This window comes from Dipodomys spectabilis, unplaced genomic scaffold (assembly GCF_019054845.1).
Source record: "Dipodomys spectabilis isolate Male_0828 unplaced genomic scaffold, ASM1905484v1 ptg000045l, whole genome shotgun sequence".
Classification (NCBI taxonomy): Eukaryota; Metazoa; Chordata; class Mammalia; order Rodentia; family Heteromyidae; genus Dipodomys; species Dipodomys spectabilis.
Window position 1 is genome coordinate 5,453,953 of NW_024870722.1, and position 14,863 is coordinate 5,468,815.

At 41.6% G+C, this 14,863-nt stretch overlaps 1 protein-coding gene across 1 annotated transcript; it reads left to right on the forward strand.

Moving 5' to 3' along the window:
• The first annotated feature begins 303 nt into the window (after positions 1-303).
• Positions 304-11,219, forward strand: Rbm24 (RNA binding motif protein 24). Its single transcript, XM_042678542.1, has 4 exons — positions 304-471; positions 1,638-1,761; positions 3,322-3,376; positions 10,740-11,219. Exons 1-4 carry the CDS (start codon positions 304-306, stop codon positions 11,101-11,103), a joined length of 711 nt encoding a protein of 236 aa, XP_042534476.1. The 3' UTR covers positions 11,104-11,219.
• The last annotated feature ends 3,644 nt before the right edge of the window (positions 11,220-14,863 follow it).

Consider the following 14,863-nt stretch of genomic DNA (forward strand, 5'->3'; position numbering starts at 1 on the left):
GAACCTGATCCGTAACCCAGACGGACGATCCGGAGAATCTGTGCCGTGACCGGCAGGGGGTGCGGGAGGAGAGGAACGAGTCCAGACTCCGGGGCTGCGGGCGACTTCGGCAGCCGCGCGCCCCGCGCCCCCGGCCGCCCCCGGCCGCTCGCCCCCGCCGCGCCGCCGCCCTCGCCCCCGCGCTCGCCCTTGGCCCCCGGCGGCCGCCAAAGGGTGCGGGAGACGCGGAGCCGGAGGAGGAGGCGCAGCCGCTGCCCGAGCCGCAGCCGCAGCCGGAGCCCGAGCCGCGGGGCGGGCGCGAAGATGCACACGACCCAGAAGGACACGACGTACACCAAGATCTTCGTCGGGGGGCTGCCCTACCACACCACCGACGCCAGCCTGCGCAAGTACTTCGAGGTCTTCGGCGAGATCGAGGAAGCGGTGGTCATCACCGACCGGCAGACCGGCAAGTCGCGGGGCTATGGATTTGTAAGTTGCATGGATGGTGGGGAGGGGGGTTGGGAGGGGGGCTACAGGGAGCTGGCGGGGAAACTGAGGACCGCGGGGGCTGGGAGGGAGGAAGGGATAGGGGACGCCTGCCCCCACCCCCTCTCCAGATCCCCTCACTGAGGACTAAACGCGGGGTCCGGGGTTTGGCTGGAACCTTGTGACGCGCCCCGGCGGCGTGATCAGCGTCTCCCCCTTTTGCTCTGAGCTGAACTGAAACTTTGCGCTCGGTGGAGCTGGGGAAGGAGGGCCGGTATCTACCCATCTCCGGGGGGGGGGGGCCTAAAGGGACCCCCCCCACGCCATGCTGGGTGGCAGGCCTGTCCGGGCAGGGGTAGAGAGACTCGCAATAACAGCTGGATTTGGGGGAGGGGGTGCAGAGGGCTGGGAGGGAGGGGCCGTGGCCCAGCATGATGGCATTCTGGGGTTGGAGGCAGGTTGTCCGGCACACTGTTGCTTTGTTAAAAAAAAAAAAAAATGCGTGTGTCTTCTGGTGTTCCGGGTAGGGTGAGGGAGAGGACAGACACCCTGTGAGGTCTGGGGTTCTCCGTGTGACACCCTCACCTTTTAAAATCGTACCAAGCAGGCTCTTCCAAATGAGAATGATCTGGCTCTTTGGAGAAGGGAAAGGGCACACGAAGCTTCCCCGCGGATTTCGGGGTGCAAATTCAGCCATGGGGGGGGGGGGAAGCGGAGAGCTCCCAGAGTACAATAGCTATTGTCATCGTTGGGGAGTGTTTTGGGGCTGGTTGGGAAGAGTATAGGGCAGATGCGAGACTGGACTTTCTCTCAAGCAAACAGTGCCTCTCATGCCCGGTAGGGACCTAGGGGAGCCATTGGGGGTCTGGAGGGAGCCATGTACAGGAGTTTGAAGAATCCAGGCTTCTGAAACTCTAGTAGGCCCAACTAGCTCCCCTTAGGACTTCGGATGGAGGTGGAGAGTTCCCTTATGCCTTCTTCCTTGCTTCAGCTTACTTGTTTTTAATGGAGGATCAAAACACAAGACCCATCCACTCCTTCCCACCCATCCCCTCCCCCAAGTAAAAGAAAGAGTAAGTTTATCATGACTTCCTCCAGTGTGACTCTTGGTCTCCTTCAGGGGTTAATGTAGAGCTTTGTATGTATGTCTGTGTGTGTACGTTGCTAAGGTCACCATGGCTGACCGAGCTGCTGCTGAAAGGGCTTGCAAGGATCCCAACCCTATCATTGATGGCAGAAAGGCCAATGTGAATCTGGCATACTTGGGAGCAAAACCAAGGATCATGCAACCAGGTAAGAAAGGTCTTTCTCCCCTCCCCCAACACCCATCAACAAAACCCTCTACTCCTGGATAGAATGATTCCCTTATCTAGAAATTGGCTCCCTGTGAATCTGCAGGTTTGCTTGGTAAAACTTGAGCAATGACTGGTTATTGTACCAATGCATGAAAGTGAAATGAGACTTGTAAATACTCCTTTCAGGACTTGAAATATATCTGTGTGGAAAAAAAAGAAAGAAAGAAAAGAAAAAGAAAAAAAAAGGTCTTGGAGTCTGGATATGTCTGGCACAGAGAAGAATCAGGCTTGACTCATGGGTTGTCTATATGATGATAGGCTTGTGGCATCTACTCTGGACTTCCCCATTGTTAGTTGGCCACTTGTAGCCAGCCATGTGAATGATGTAGATGATATGAGCCAAAGTGGTCAGCTCCAGCTCATGTGCATCCTTGCTTAGTGTGATCTCTCTTTGGGTCACCAGCTGCCCTATGTCCAAAATCTGACAGAAACACTGACCTGAGAGAAACACCAGACAGAGGGAAATCTCTGGATCTCTGGATGGTACAGCTTTCTCATGAAATCATAGGATACTAGCAAGGAAAGTAGAAGGAGTTCACTACCCAAGTTGTAGGTGTAAAAAATAATGACGATGGTGATGATGATGATGATGATGCTTACTGGAGGATGAGAAATACTTTGGGTAGCTATTCATTGTCAAAGCCGAGCCCCATTTGGTCTGTGTTGATTTATTTACCCTATTGCCCTTTGCATGGGCACAAATAATTGAGAGTTGACTAGGGAGCCATTTCCTAGAGCAAGCAACTGTACGTATCCCATTAAATCAGGCACTGTTCACTCATGAGGTGTTCAGTTCTGAAATTTTAGCACTTCCATCCAAATGGATTTAATGGGAAACTAGATTGTCAAGAAAGCAAGGCATGAGCAGGTTGTTCAGCAGTTCGTATCTGTGCAAAACATGGAAGCTTGTTTTTCATGTTTGTAATACTATAACTTGTGGAACCCTAATCTTTCAGAGCATTTCAAAATGTTCCAAATTACAAAGACTTTTCTAAAAGATCAGGATCAGTTCTGTAAGGAAGCATGTGACATGAAACTTTCATTGTCAGTTCCAATTGTGCTTGATTTCATTTGAAGAACATTTTTTCCTCTGGGTGAGTTTTTCTAAGGGGTGATTTTGTGTCTCAGCCAAAATTTTTGTTTTTCACTTTTTAGACTGTTGAAACCTTTATATAGAATTTGTGATAACCTCTAAAAAATAAGTTTAAAATCCACATCTAAACTCTAAAATATTAAAACGTGATGGTTTTAAAAAGAAAAAAAAAGTCAGATTGCATTTTATGCATATGAATAGAAAAGACCTAAACCTGCACAATAGAATCAATGAAAACCTTTACAAGAGTTTTAAATCCATTTAGACACTGTAAAGTATCACAAACATGTGGGAGTTTTTCCCACGGAAATAGAGATGGCACTTTATACATAGGAATAGGAGAAGCCTCACCATGCAGAAATGAAGAATGTGATATTTTGTTGTTGTTGTTATTGTTGTTGGTAGGTTTTGCCTTTGGTGTTCAACAACTTCATCCAGCCCTTATACAAAGACCTTTCGGGTAAGTTGACTCATCAGACCCTGTGAAGTTGCAATATGGCTACTGTTTGTTAACCCTTCTCTTTGTTATAAGGAGCCAAGATCAACATATCATAGAATGCTCCTGGTTATACATAATTATTTATGTTTGTGTATTTTTTAATGCTGATACTATAAATATTTTTAGATGAGTCAAGTTATCTGACCAAGTATGCAGCCTCCAAACCAGACATATGTTGAGCTTATGATTAACAAAAACAAAACAAAAAAATACCAGGTATGACTTGTGTATCAGACCGTGTGTCCCATCACCGTTACTACTGCTCAACTTGACTCAATGTTATTTATCTCTTTCTAACCTGACAGGGCTCGTATACAGTTAAGCTAACTGATGAGAAGGATACGATGATAAGAGGTGGAATAGTTCTGTTTGGAATTAAACTCTGTAACCAGTAGACTCAGACACACAAGCTCAGATGGTGATTAACGATGCATGGATGTGGGTGTTGTTTTTATTTTTTTTCACAATAGTCAATAGCCCTCCGTGTGCTTTATTTTATTTATTACAGTAATGAAGTGGTGTTGATAGCTAAACTGTGTGCTTTTTCACTTAATTGAAAAGAGCTGTAGTGGAAGTGTTTTCTTTTCCTCGGGGAAGGGGCTCTTTGCGTTTGGTTTTGGTGGTGGTGTTGAGGAGTGTTGACTTTTGACTTTGCCATGGGAAGCAAAGGGCCTTTTTGTTTTGTTTTGTTTTGTTTCCTGCTTATAAGCTATAGCCTGTGACTTCCATTTAACCATATCTTTGTAGTGAGTGCTGAATTGTGTGATTTCTCTCTGTAAGAATACAGATTTTGTTGCTTGCATGTCCTAAGTTTCTGTTTCACGAGAAGGTTTCTGGGAATGGGCTTCTTTCTTTTGCAATATCTAGCCACCCTGAAGTGTTCTCATTTAAAGGTTCAACAGTTCTCATCAGATTTCATTAACGCTAGCCAGTTCGGATTGCTTTTTCCTAATTTTTTTCTTGTGGTTTTGTTTTGAGTAGCATAGCACTAATTTCTACTTTCCAGACCTAACAGGGGAAAAGTCTACTCAGATTTGTGTCATCTCTGGATCCTGTCATTACCAGCTTGCCCTTTCTGAGGCTCCCAATTGCCCTTCCCTTTAGACCTGATATGGGTGGGAGGTCACTGCTTACATTTCTCCTAGCTACTACAGTCTGCTTTGGCTGTCATCTTCCTGATTTATGTTCTTGTAACTCTATTGCCAGAGAGTTAAGTTTTTTCATGTTTTAGTTGGCCAGAGACTTTTTACCATCAGCACTAATTTCCTCAATAGCTTAGGATCTAAATATCTACATATTTAATTTGGAAGGCTGGAATCTACATAGAGAGATGTCTACTTTTTTGTCTTTCAGAGCAGGCCACATAGTAGTACTACTAGTAGTTAGTAGTCATAGTAATTTGACTTGAGTCGTTATATTTTCCATGAAAACTTCAATATTTCTTGTTTCTTTAACCCATCTTATAGCTCAACTCTTGTTACTAACTCTGTCTTTTTTTTTATTCAGAAAGGTCTTCTGTCACATATACAAAGCTATGTAACAAAGATCTTACAAACAAACAAACAAACCTATGTCTAACAAGATATGGGTCTGTGAGTCTGTCTCTGGGTACTTCCCTGGTCTAGTTTATCTGAAGAAGGAGGAATTGAGAGAGAAAACATACTTTTGAAGAACTCATAGGCTTACCCTTGAAATTTCTATAAAAACCAAATCACTCAACAGGTGTGTGTGTATGCGTGTGTGTGTTTATTTTATCACTGTATAAATGAAGGGAAATATGCATTCATTTTAGGAAAAGCAAGAAGAATGCAAACCAGCCAAGAATTACTCCTTGCTAAATAACTTGCTATTATCTTAGGTACAAAAGAAGTTCAGAATAGCAGAGGAATGGATGGATTAGAAGAGTTGAACTAGACTTTTGGCAGGGGGTGGAAGAGTGGATACATCTCAGTCAGGTTCAGAGAAGATTGGGGATGACTGAAGGGTTCAGAGCGGGGTGAACTTAAACAAAGGCACAGAGGAGAAAAGCCTTGGTACATGGAGAAACCAGAGTGCTCTTGAGAGCTAAGTATAGCCATGTGGCTGTTTGTGATTGTTCTTACTGGTCCTTGAGAAGAAAGCAACATGAAAAAAGTTAGAACCAACAAGATAACATTGAGTAAATCAAGCATGTTTTGCTATAACCTTTGGTTTTTTTAAATCTCTTCGAATATTAATTGTCTTTATAAAGAATGGTGATTATTACTGGTGATTATTAATTGTTTAAGGTTGAGATTCTTATGAGAAATAGCATTCCCGCTACACCAAGTAAGCTTTCTCTCTCTCTTTTAAAAACAGCTCTCAACACTGATCTAATTCTAAGTCTCTATCAACAGATAACCCTTGGTCATCCTAATTCTATTTGAATGACACATGTTCTTATTTTAGATGGGGGAAAAGCTTTAGGATTTTTATTTTACTTGGCTTGTTGGAAATTCTAATGACTAATCCATTATTTTTATGTGATCCTTACATGGGTCCCAATTACTCTAGGTTTTTAAAGACAAAATACAGGCTGGACAGTTAGTGATTTAACACAGTAGATAGATGTAGAGGAATCTACTATTCTAATTAGTTTATTTGAAAGGAGCATTTCTTATTGAAACTTTGGAGAGTTAGCTGATCTCTGAGTGGGAATTTCTAGGCCGCTTTAAATCAGATGAACTATCATTTACTTATACACATTTCAGTTCTCGGTTTCATGCTGGAGTAACCTTGTGCTAAGTATTTATTCTGTCCACAGGGTGGGGGTGGGGGGCAGAATGAACTATTAACATTTATAGATACGCAAGGTACTAATAAGAGACTTACGCATTATATAATTTGAGTCTCATAGTAGGCATTTAACAAAGGCACTGCTAATATTCTTTGAGTTAGCTGAAAAACTAAGATGCAGGGAGATTCATTAACTTCCTCCCCTCTCCTCCCCCATCAAGGAACTGGTAAGTGTTAGAATCTGATTCTGGATTCAGAGTCATGCTCTACCTGAGCTTAGAAGCTGTGCTCTTCCTAACTGCCAAGCCATACTCCTAAAAGACATTACTCTCCCTTATAATCTAGTTTTTGGTGTTTTTTTTTTTTTTTTTTAAGAAGGTAAATGCTGGGAAAGGGGTTGTCCACATGGCCTCAGACAAGCAAACTCCTGTCAGTGGCGTCCAGGAAGTCTTCATGAAAGGAGAAATTGGCTTAGATTTTTTGTTGTTGTTGCTGTTGCTCTGGGCCTGAGGCTTGAACCTCAGGGCCTCAGTGCTGTCCCTGAGCTTTTGTGCTCAAAGCTAGTGCTCTCCCACTTGAACCATAGCTCTATTTCCAGGGTTTTAGTGGTTAATTGGAGATAAGAGTCTCATGGACTTTCTTGCCCAGGCTGGCTTAGAACTGCTAGCTTCAGATCTCAGCCTTCTAAGTAGCTAGGATTAGGGGCATGAGCCACCACCAGCTGGCCTGGCCTGCATTTTAAAAGAGGGTAATGAGAAGGAACTATTTTATTGAGCTGCTGCTATCGTCATCATTGTGGGCTCTTCTCATATACAAATTTGTTGAATGCATGGCAACTCAGAGCTAGGGTGGATGGGATTTGGATTTCAACAGGTGGAGATGGAGTGAGGACTGGCCTCCCATGTGAGAGATGAATAGATGGCATGAGCAAAGGTAAGGATCTGGGGAAATGTGGAAGATCCAGGAAACATTAAGGATCTGGGAAACCTGGGTGTAAGAAAAGGCAGAAAGAAAATACTGGAAAGGTCTATTAGAGCCAGATGCATGAAAAGCCTAGCATGTTAAGGTTTAAGAAGAACAGCCGGGCGCCAGTAGCTCATACCTGTAATCCTAGCTACTCAGGAGGCTGAGATCTGAGGATCTCGGTTCAAAGCCAGCTGGGGCATGAAAGTCTGTGAAACTCTTATCTCCAGTAAACTACCAGAAAACCGGAAGTGGCAGTATGGCTCAAGTGGTAGAGCACTAGCCTTGAGCTGAAGAGCTGAGGGATAGCGCCCAGGCCCAGAGTTCAAGCCCCACAACTGACAAAAAAAAAAAAAAGAAAGTTTAAAGACTTGGGTCATCCAGTGTGTGCTGCAGGTTGGAAGAGGAAGCCAATTAGCGTGTTGACACAAAAGCCAACAGAATAACTGATCCTAGTAACACACACCTGTAACTCTAGTACTTGGGAGGCTGGAGCAAAAGGTTTATGTGTTCAAGGCCAGCCTGGTCTACAAGAGAGATATCATAGATGCCAGAAAAGAAGGAAAAAAAGGGAAAATGTAGTCTATTTTCTTTAAAATTTACCCAAAGTATATGCTTGGCTATTGAGCTTTTCTAACTGTGAGGTGTATGCTTCCTTCCTGTGGTGCATGGAAGGAACAGACATTGGTAGAAATCTAGGCAAGGGAAGGTTCTCTAAATCCACTTTCTGAGTTTTGTAGATATTATTCGAACTGGAACTCAGGAATTGTTTCATAAATACCATGTTACTGGTTAGTCAGATTCTGCCTTCCTTCTGGAACTGGGCTTGCTTCTTTGGGCTTGCCAATCTCCCTAGCCTTAAAGCACCCTAGGATTTCATTTGCTTGACAGATGTCTTACTCACCCTTGTCCGACTTCATGTAGGATTCTGAACTTCCAGAAAAAAAATGTATGTTCGTATGGGATGGCTTTATCATGCCAGAGTTATTCCTTATTGTAAAGTAAATGCAGAGATAAGAATTATTTAGGCAACGCTTGCAATATTTATTGTATTCTGTTCACACACACATATGCAGGCACACATGCACTCATGGCACACATTTGATCTTTTTTCTTAGAATAAACTTACGTTCAGCTCACTCTTGTATTCAGAGACGCAAGCCTAGCCATCACAGTGTTGTCTTCAGAACTCTGGGAGTATAAGAGGTTAATGTTTTAGTATCAGTGAGGTTCATGCTGGCTGGCCTTTGCAGCTGATAGATGTTTTACTTTGGCCTTATAAAGACATTTTACCCGCTGGAAACCCTTGTCGCATGACAGGATCAAAAATAGCCCAGCCACAGCCTCTGCTGTCCATCACCTCCTGTAAACTGGCATGAGAGGAGTCTGTCTTAGCTGTGTCTGCACATTGTGGGTAGGGAGGCTCCAGGGACACTGTTTCATAAAGCCACACCTGTCACTGAGGGTGAGCTGGTCACCTGATCTACAGCAATGTTCTGAGTATGTGCATGAGCAGGCGCCTGGTTTCTGACAAGCCGTTAAGAACATCTCGAGTGTCCTCAGAAACACTTGGTGAAGTTGTTTCTGCTGGCACTGGGAAAGATCTATAATTCTAGTATAACTGGGATGTATTTTTATCACTGGGGTCAAAGTTCACTACCCTCTCTGATAAATTTATCTTTTCCATGATGTTCATTAATGTGTGCTTTCAGTTAAATTCTGAAAAGGCAAAGCAAAATCTGTGGGTTAGTGGGTTTGGGGGTTTGGGTTTTTTTTGGAGGGGAGAGAATATCTAAATGTGTTGTCTTATTTGGGGTTCTTTAAATACGAAAGTTGTTATATGTGCTTGTATTTTTTGGAATCTGGATTTGTGGACAACCTAAGAGCATTTCAAGGTCATCATTTTAGAGAGACAGAGGGTTCTGATGGCAGTTGTGTGTGTGCGTGTGTGTGTGTGTGTGTGTGTGTACTGGTTCTGGAGCTTGAATTCAGAACCTGAGTGCTATCCCTTCACTTTTTTTTTTTTTTTTAGCTCAAAGCTGATGCTCTACCACTTGAACTACATATCCACTGCTAGCTTTTTGGTGATTAACTAGAGATAAGAGTCTCATGGATGTTTTTGCTCAGGTTGGCTTCAAACTGTGATCCTCAGATCTCAGTCTTCCTGAGTAGCAAGGATTATAGCTAGGATTCCAGACATGAGCCACTGGTGCCCAGATTAAAAAAAAAAAATCAGATATTTGACAGTGTTTTACCAGTGTGCATTAACAAATTACAAGAGCATTGACATGCATAGGATGTTTTTACACAGCTCTCATGTTTTTTTAAAAAAATCAAATTAACTTTTAAGTAAGATCCTTAGAGTCTGTCTTGTCTGTGATCTGTGAATGTATGATTTTTTTTAAATATTTTGATTTTGTTTCACTTTTTATAACCTTTTTTTCAGGATAATCTATAATTGTATAATTGACCTGTACAAAATATTCACCAATAGGGTGGATTTAAAACCAATATGGTACATTAAATCTGTTTCTATTGATTTGGAGGAGAAACAAGAGTTAGTTGATAAGCAGAATAAATGTGTCTCTATAATGTACACCTTTTAAGTTTCTGTTAAGTTTGGAAATATTTAGTTGTATTTCCCTGTTCCTTCCTTTTCCACCAACCTTCCGATCCACCTTCTGTCTGTCTTGTGTAGAGATAAACAAGCTGGCTGACCCTCAGTTGCCTCAGGTGTCCAACAGGTTTGATTGACCGTTGTGTCCTTATGGATTTTTCTGGAAAGATAAAAGAAAAAAAGAAAGTGTGTGCACAATCTCTTTGGGACTCACTGCCATGAATGTGAATAGCAGACCTATAGCTTCCCACAAGAGCCTCTGTGACAGAGAGCCAGCTGCACCACAGTTCGTTTGAGGAGTGTTGACTGTGCTGTGTTTACCACACTTGTGAACTCTTAAACTTTTTTCTTTATTTTGTCGCCTGCTTCCTTTTTTTTTAATTGTTATTTTTTAATAAGGGTGACTGAGGTTGCAGAGAGATTAATGTGTGCTGAGTCTGCCTAGCAATTCTAAGTAGGGTTGCCATGATAATAAACCTGCAGACTTGGGTGGAAATTGATTTCAGTTTTCACAAACAGACCATCGCTCCCAAAGAACAGAATGCTCAAAGATTCAATTCCAAGTCCTGTTGTTCAGGGAGATGGATTTTTCCCCCCCATTTGCTTTGTCTTCCAGGAACTCTTAACCAGAGTTTCTAAAGTCTTAATCAAACCATGTTAAACTTCTTACTTGCCTAGCCCTTATGAACTTTGATTTATTTCCCAAACTTCTTTGTGAATGAGACTTCATGGTTCTAAATACTCCCCAGTGAAAATTCTAACAGGGAGGCCTTCTTGTTATTTTGGTTACTGAATTCTTCTGGGGGGTGTTCCATAAACTGTGGCTACTGCCAGAGGACTTTGAATGAACCACTAGCAAGTAGATATTGTGGCAACCCTATGCTCATAATAACCACTAAATTTTGAGTTTGTCTCATCTCTGAACAACAAACACTACTTCCCCCCTAAGGAAGGGACTGTGGCCTGACTTGGTTTCCCTTTTCTCTACAGGATACCTGCCCACTATGTCTACCCACAGGCTTTCGTGCAGCCTGGAGTGGTGATTCCACACGTTCAGCCAGCCGCAGCTGCGGCCTCCACCACACCCTACATCGATTACACGGGAGCCGCGTATGCTCAGTACTCAGCTGCAGCTGCTGCTGCTGCTGCAGCCGCTGCCTATGACCAGTACCCCTATGCAGCCTCCCCTGCTGCTGCTGGATATGTCACCGCTGGAGGCTATGGCTATGCTGTTCAGCAGCCCATCACCGCCGCTGCCCCTGGGACGGCAGCTGCCGCAGCTGCTGCGGCTGCTGCCGCAGCTGCATTTGGCCAGTATCAACCTCAGCAGCTGCAAACAGACCGGATGCAATAGACCCAGCCATCTGATCCAAGTTGAATCGTTTCCTCTTTTCCCTTCCAATTTCCCAAGTTTTAGTAGTTCATGAGAGAGTTAACATTGACTTATTAACAGCTTTAAAAAAAAAAAAAAAGCAATGCTATTGTTGAAACAGAATTCTTCTCCTTATTTTTTTCTTTTTTAATACTCCTGGTAGTGACCTAGATGAGGCCACAGGTGAGAAGCTGAGATTTGGGCAGGCGCAGTTTTGGAAATCAATCCCCAAGAGCCTGGGTAACCAGCCGATGAGAAGGTGATATGGAGCATGGTTGACACTTCACTTTTGTAACCGGATTTTTATTTGGGTCTTTTTTATAGTATCAGGGAAGCAAACTGCCTTTTCCAAGTTAGAAAATGCTATTTGAATCTAGTTGAACCAGGGACTACAGAGTGAGCAATATGTAGCTTGAATTATGTTTAAAAGTTGTGTTTTTTTTTTCCATTTGTGTTATTTTAGAAAAACAAAGAGGCTAAAGTGCTGATCATTATTTTTACCAGTCACTACGGCCTACTTTTTCAAGGAAGAAGGTAGTGTTTATACTATCTCAACTATGGGCACCGAACAATCAAGCTAGGAGCGTGGCGGTGGGTACAATGGCGGACAGGCACCAAAGCTATTTTCTCATCTGTCCCCTGGATGATTGGGACTGGGGAACAAGTGGTGTGGAATTCACGGTGCAGCAGCTGGGCAGACAATCAGTAACACACCCAGTTCTGGAAAGAACACATCACTTGTGCTTGTTTGATGAGCTTGTCACATTCTAATCCCTCTCCCCATCCTGTTTCAATTTTGGGAAACTTGTATCTGCTGGTGTCAGCAATTCTGATCCCTAAACAGGATCAAGCATTTACTCCAACAGCCTTCTCTTTCTATTTATTGTCTGGACTTGGAGTTTAGGAATAAAGGCAGGCAAGTTTGCAGGCACTATATGTCTTAAGGACATTTATTTTCCCCTCCCCTCTCTTTTTAAATAATTTTACACTTTTTAGTATCTATTTCAGAGTCCTATTTAAAAACTATTTATTAGTGAATACAGTAATCTGAGTCAGCGAGGTCATTGATATTACAATTCTTCAACGGTTAATGATGATGTGGTTTATACTGTGCCTTAATAGTAATGCTATTTAAGATATTTATTTTTAAGTTTTACTATGCTGCACTCTAAAGCAAGGAACTTTAGATGTGACACTGTAAAATTATGTATTCATCTCATGGCATAAATTATTTAGTAGGTCTAGATGTAGCATATTAAATATTAACCTATTCAACTAAAGATGTTGACTTGGATTTATTTAAATTCATATGTGCACTGTATAAGAGTACTCTTACATTAACACATTTTAGTTGATTTTAGTCGAGATTTTTTTTAAAAAAGCAAGCTACATGGCTAGTTTCATGCTTCCTTCTCTGGTTTTTTTTTTTCTTCCTATAGACCTCATCTACCAGCAGATCATTGCTTCCACACTATCCTTATGTAGTTTATGTAGTCTCAAAATGCTGCTTTACATTTTTCTTCTGAAACTGCAATACTTGCAATTTTTATTCTTAAACTAAATTGAATACTATTTTACACTGTATTGGATTTTTATACTTGAACAATTTCATACAAGGGAAGACAGGTTAGCATTTTTATGGACTTTTCTCCATTATCACTGGATTTAAGTATTCCCATACTAGACAGTGTTATGTAATGTAGACATGACTCTCCTGTGCAAATTATTTATTCATTGTGTATATGGCTTTATAACATTTCAGATCTTCTAATCTATTCACTTGTATTAAATATAATTTTTAAAAACTTCTGTTGCCTTGCTTGTTTCTAATTCCGTCGTCAAGATAAATGGCTATGTGTGCAACTTTTTCAGTGAGCATGAAATTCTCCAGATGCCCTGTTGCTGTACTTTCAAAGTAAACTTTACCAAAGAGCTACCCCTTTTACTTACCAAGTGATGTAAGTACTCCCCGAAGAATGAATTCTAAAGGAAAATGGATTAGCTGTTTAGAAGAAGTGAGTTGTAAGGAGACAGGCCAGTTAGAAGCTGGATCTGCAGCTGGTGCTGGGCTCAGGTAAACTGAGGGTTGGTGATGTGGCTTGACTCTACAAAGTTCTAACAGTGGACGCGGAGCAAGCTGCTTTGGATAAATACCCTTCTTGTGAGGTTGGGTTTTTTTAAATGGATTTCTCACTCATGATACCACTCTCATATGGTCATTTAAATATTAAGCAAAATAAGGTATGTCAACTATCTGCCACAGAGCTAAATAAGGTAGTAAGTATGGAGTAGCCATTATTTTAATGTCCTAGAATGACAGCTAACAAAAGAGGAAGTCACCTATTGGAATGTCTTTGAGTTTATAATTTCTTTACACAGTGACATAATATCTAGTAAGCTATGTGTTTGCATTTCTAGAGAACAGCGGTCATATTGACTGACTGTTATAGTGCATATGTGTGCATGTTCTGGTAACTAGAGAGTAAATTCTTCATTGGCCTCCTGGTCCTCTTCTTTTCTAGACCCATGATCTTCTCTTGCATTAGATTAGTTTTCAGCAATTGTAAACAACAGAAAAGTGTGTTAGCAGATTCCATATCATACTTCTTGATAACTGTCATCCCATTTAAAGTCATCATGATTGCAAACCTCAATTGTTTTTAATTTTGCAAGGATACATAAAATGCCAGCTTATCTCTAGGGAGAGATAGTATTGCACCACCAAGATATTATCTAGGAGCAGGAAAACAAGTTCTAAGCTACTTGTTTCAGTCAGTGCACCAATGACTATTTTATTCCAAAAGACATGTTTTAATTTGTCAACTATATGGAAAGTCACTTTAGTCTTCAACAATCCATCCATTGCTGAACTTGAAATGAAGCAGTATTTGATTTTTGATCAAAAAATAGGAGAGATAGTTCTGGGAAAAGCTTGTCAAAAATAATCATGGTCTCGAGAAAGTCAAAATTTCACCTACCTAGGTTTTACATTTTTGGGGGGAGGAGGTGTATTTCTGAATGTGTTATTATAACAGTATCAGCAGTTATAGAGAATGAGCAAGATTATTGTTTAGTAGGGCACAAACTTAAAAAGGAGAAGAGTTTTAAAATAATCAAGAGAATGATCATGACATGGATTGATCTTTATTGATCTGATAGGCTATTGAGACTTGTAGAGTCCCACAAACTGACACCCTGCCTACAAGAAGACTGTCACCAACTGCAACTCCTCAACATCGGACAAGAACCATGAGCCCAGATAACCTCTTATCTTTATAACTTATTAACCTGGGGGTGAGATTATAGCTCAGTAATAGAGCACTTGCCCAGTATGCCCAAGACCCCAGGTTCCAGCATGACAAAACCAAAACACTTTAACTTACTTTGTGCAATTATGCTCTGAGCAACAGAAAATGAACCAAGATAACAACATTAATTGATAGGGGAACATGTCAGAAATTCTAAAGTATTGAATAAAGGGTAATTATTATTCTGAGATAACACACAGGATAACAATTTGGTAATTGACTTCAATTATGTCATTAGATGACTTTTCTAAACCGGATACATTTTGCATTTCATAATAATTTACATTTGTTCTATCCCAAATTCCTAACAGGTAAACTTGCTGGGCAGTAATAACAGTATGAAAAGCAACATTGAAGGATGGAGAGGTTGCCCAGCCGGAGGAAGAAGAAGTAGACTAGAAGAAAAGATTATGGAATACATTTATCTCGCACAG

Excerpts from the sequence above, each read along its gene's own strand:
- Rbm24 (XM_042678542.1), top strand. The coding sequence starts at position 304 with ATGCACACGACCCAGAAGGACACGACGTACACCAAGATCTTCGTCGGG. Across the intron at positions 1,762-3,321 it reads ACCAAGGATCATGCAACCAG|GTTTTGCCTTTGGTGTTCAA; the intron begins GTAAGAAAGGTC and ends TGTTGTTGGTAG. Across the intron at positions 3,377-10,739 it reads CTTATACAAAGACCTTTCGG|GATACCTGCCCACTATGTCT; the intron begins GTAAGTTGACTC and ends TTTTCTCTACAG.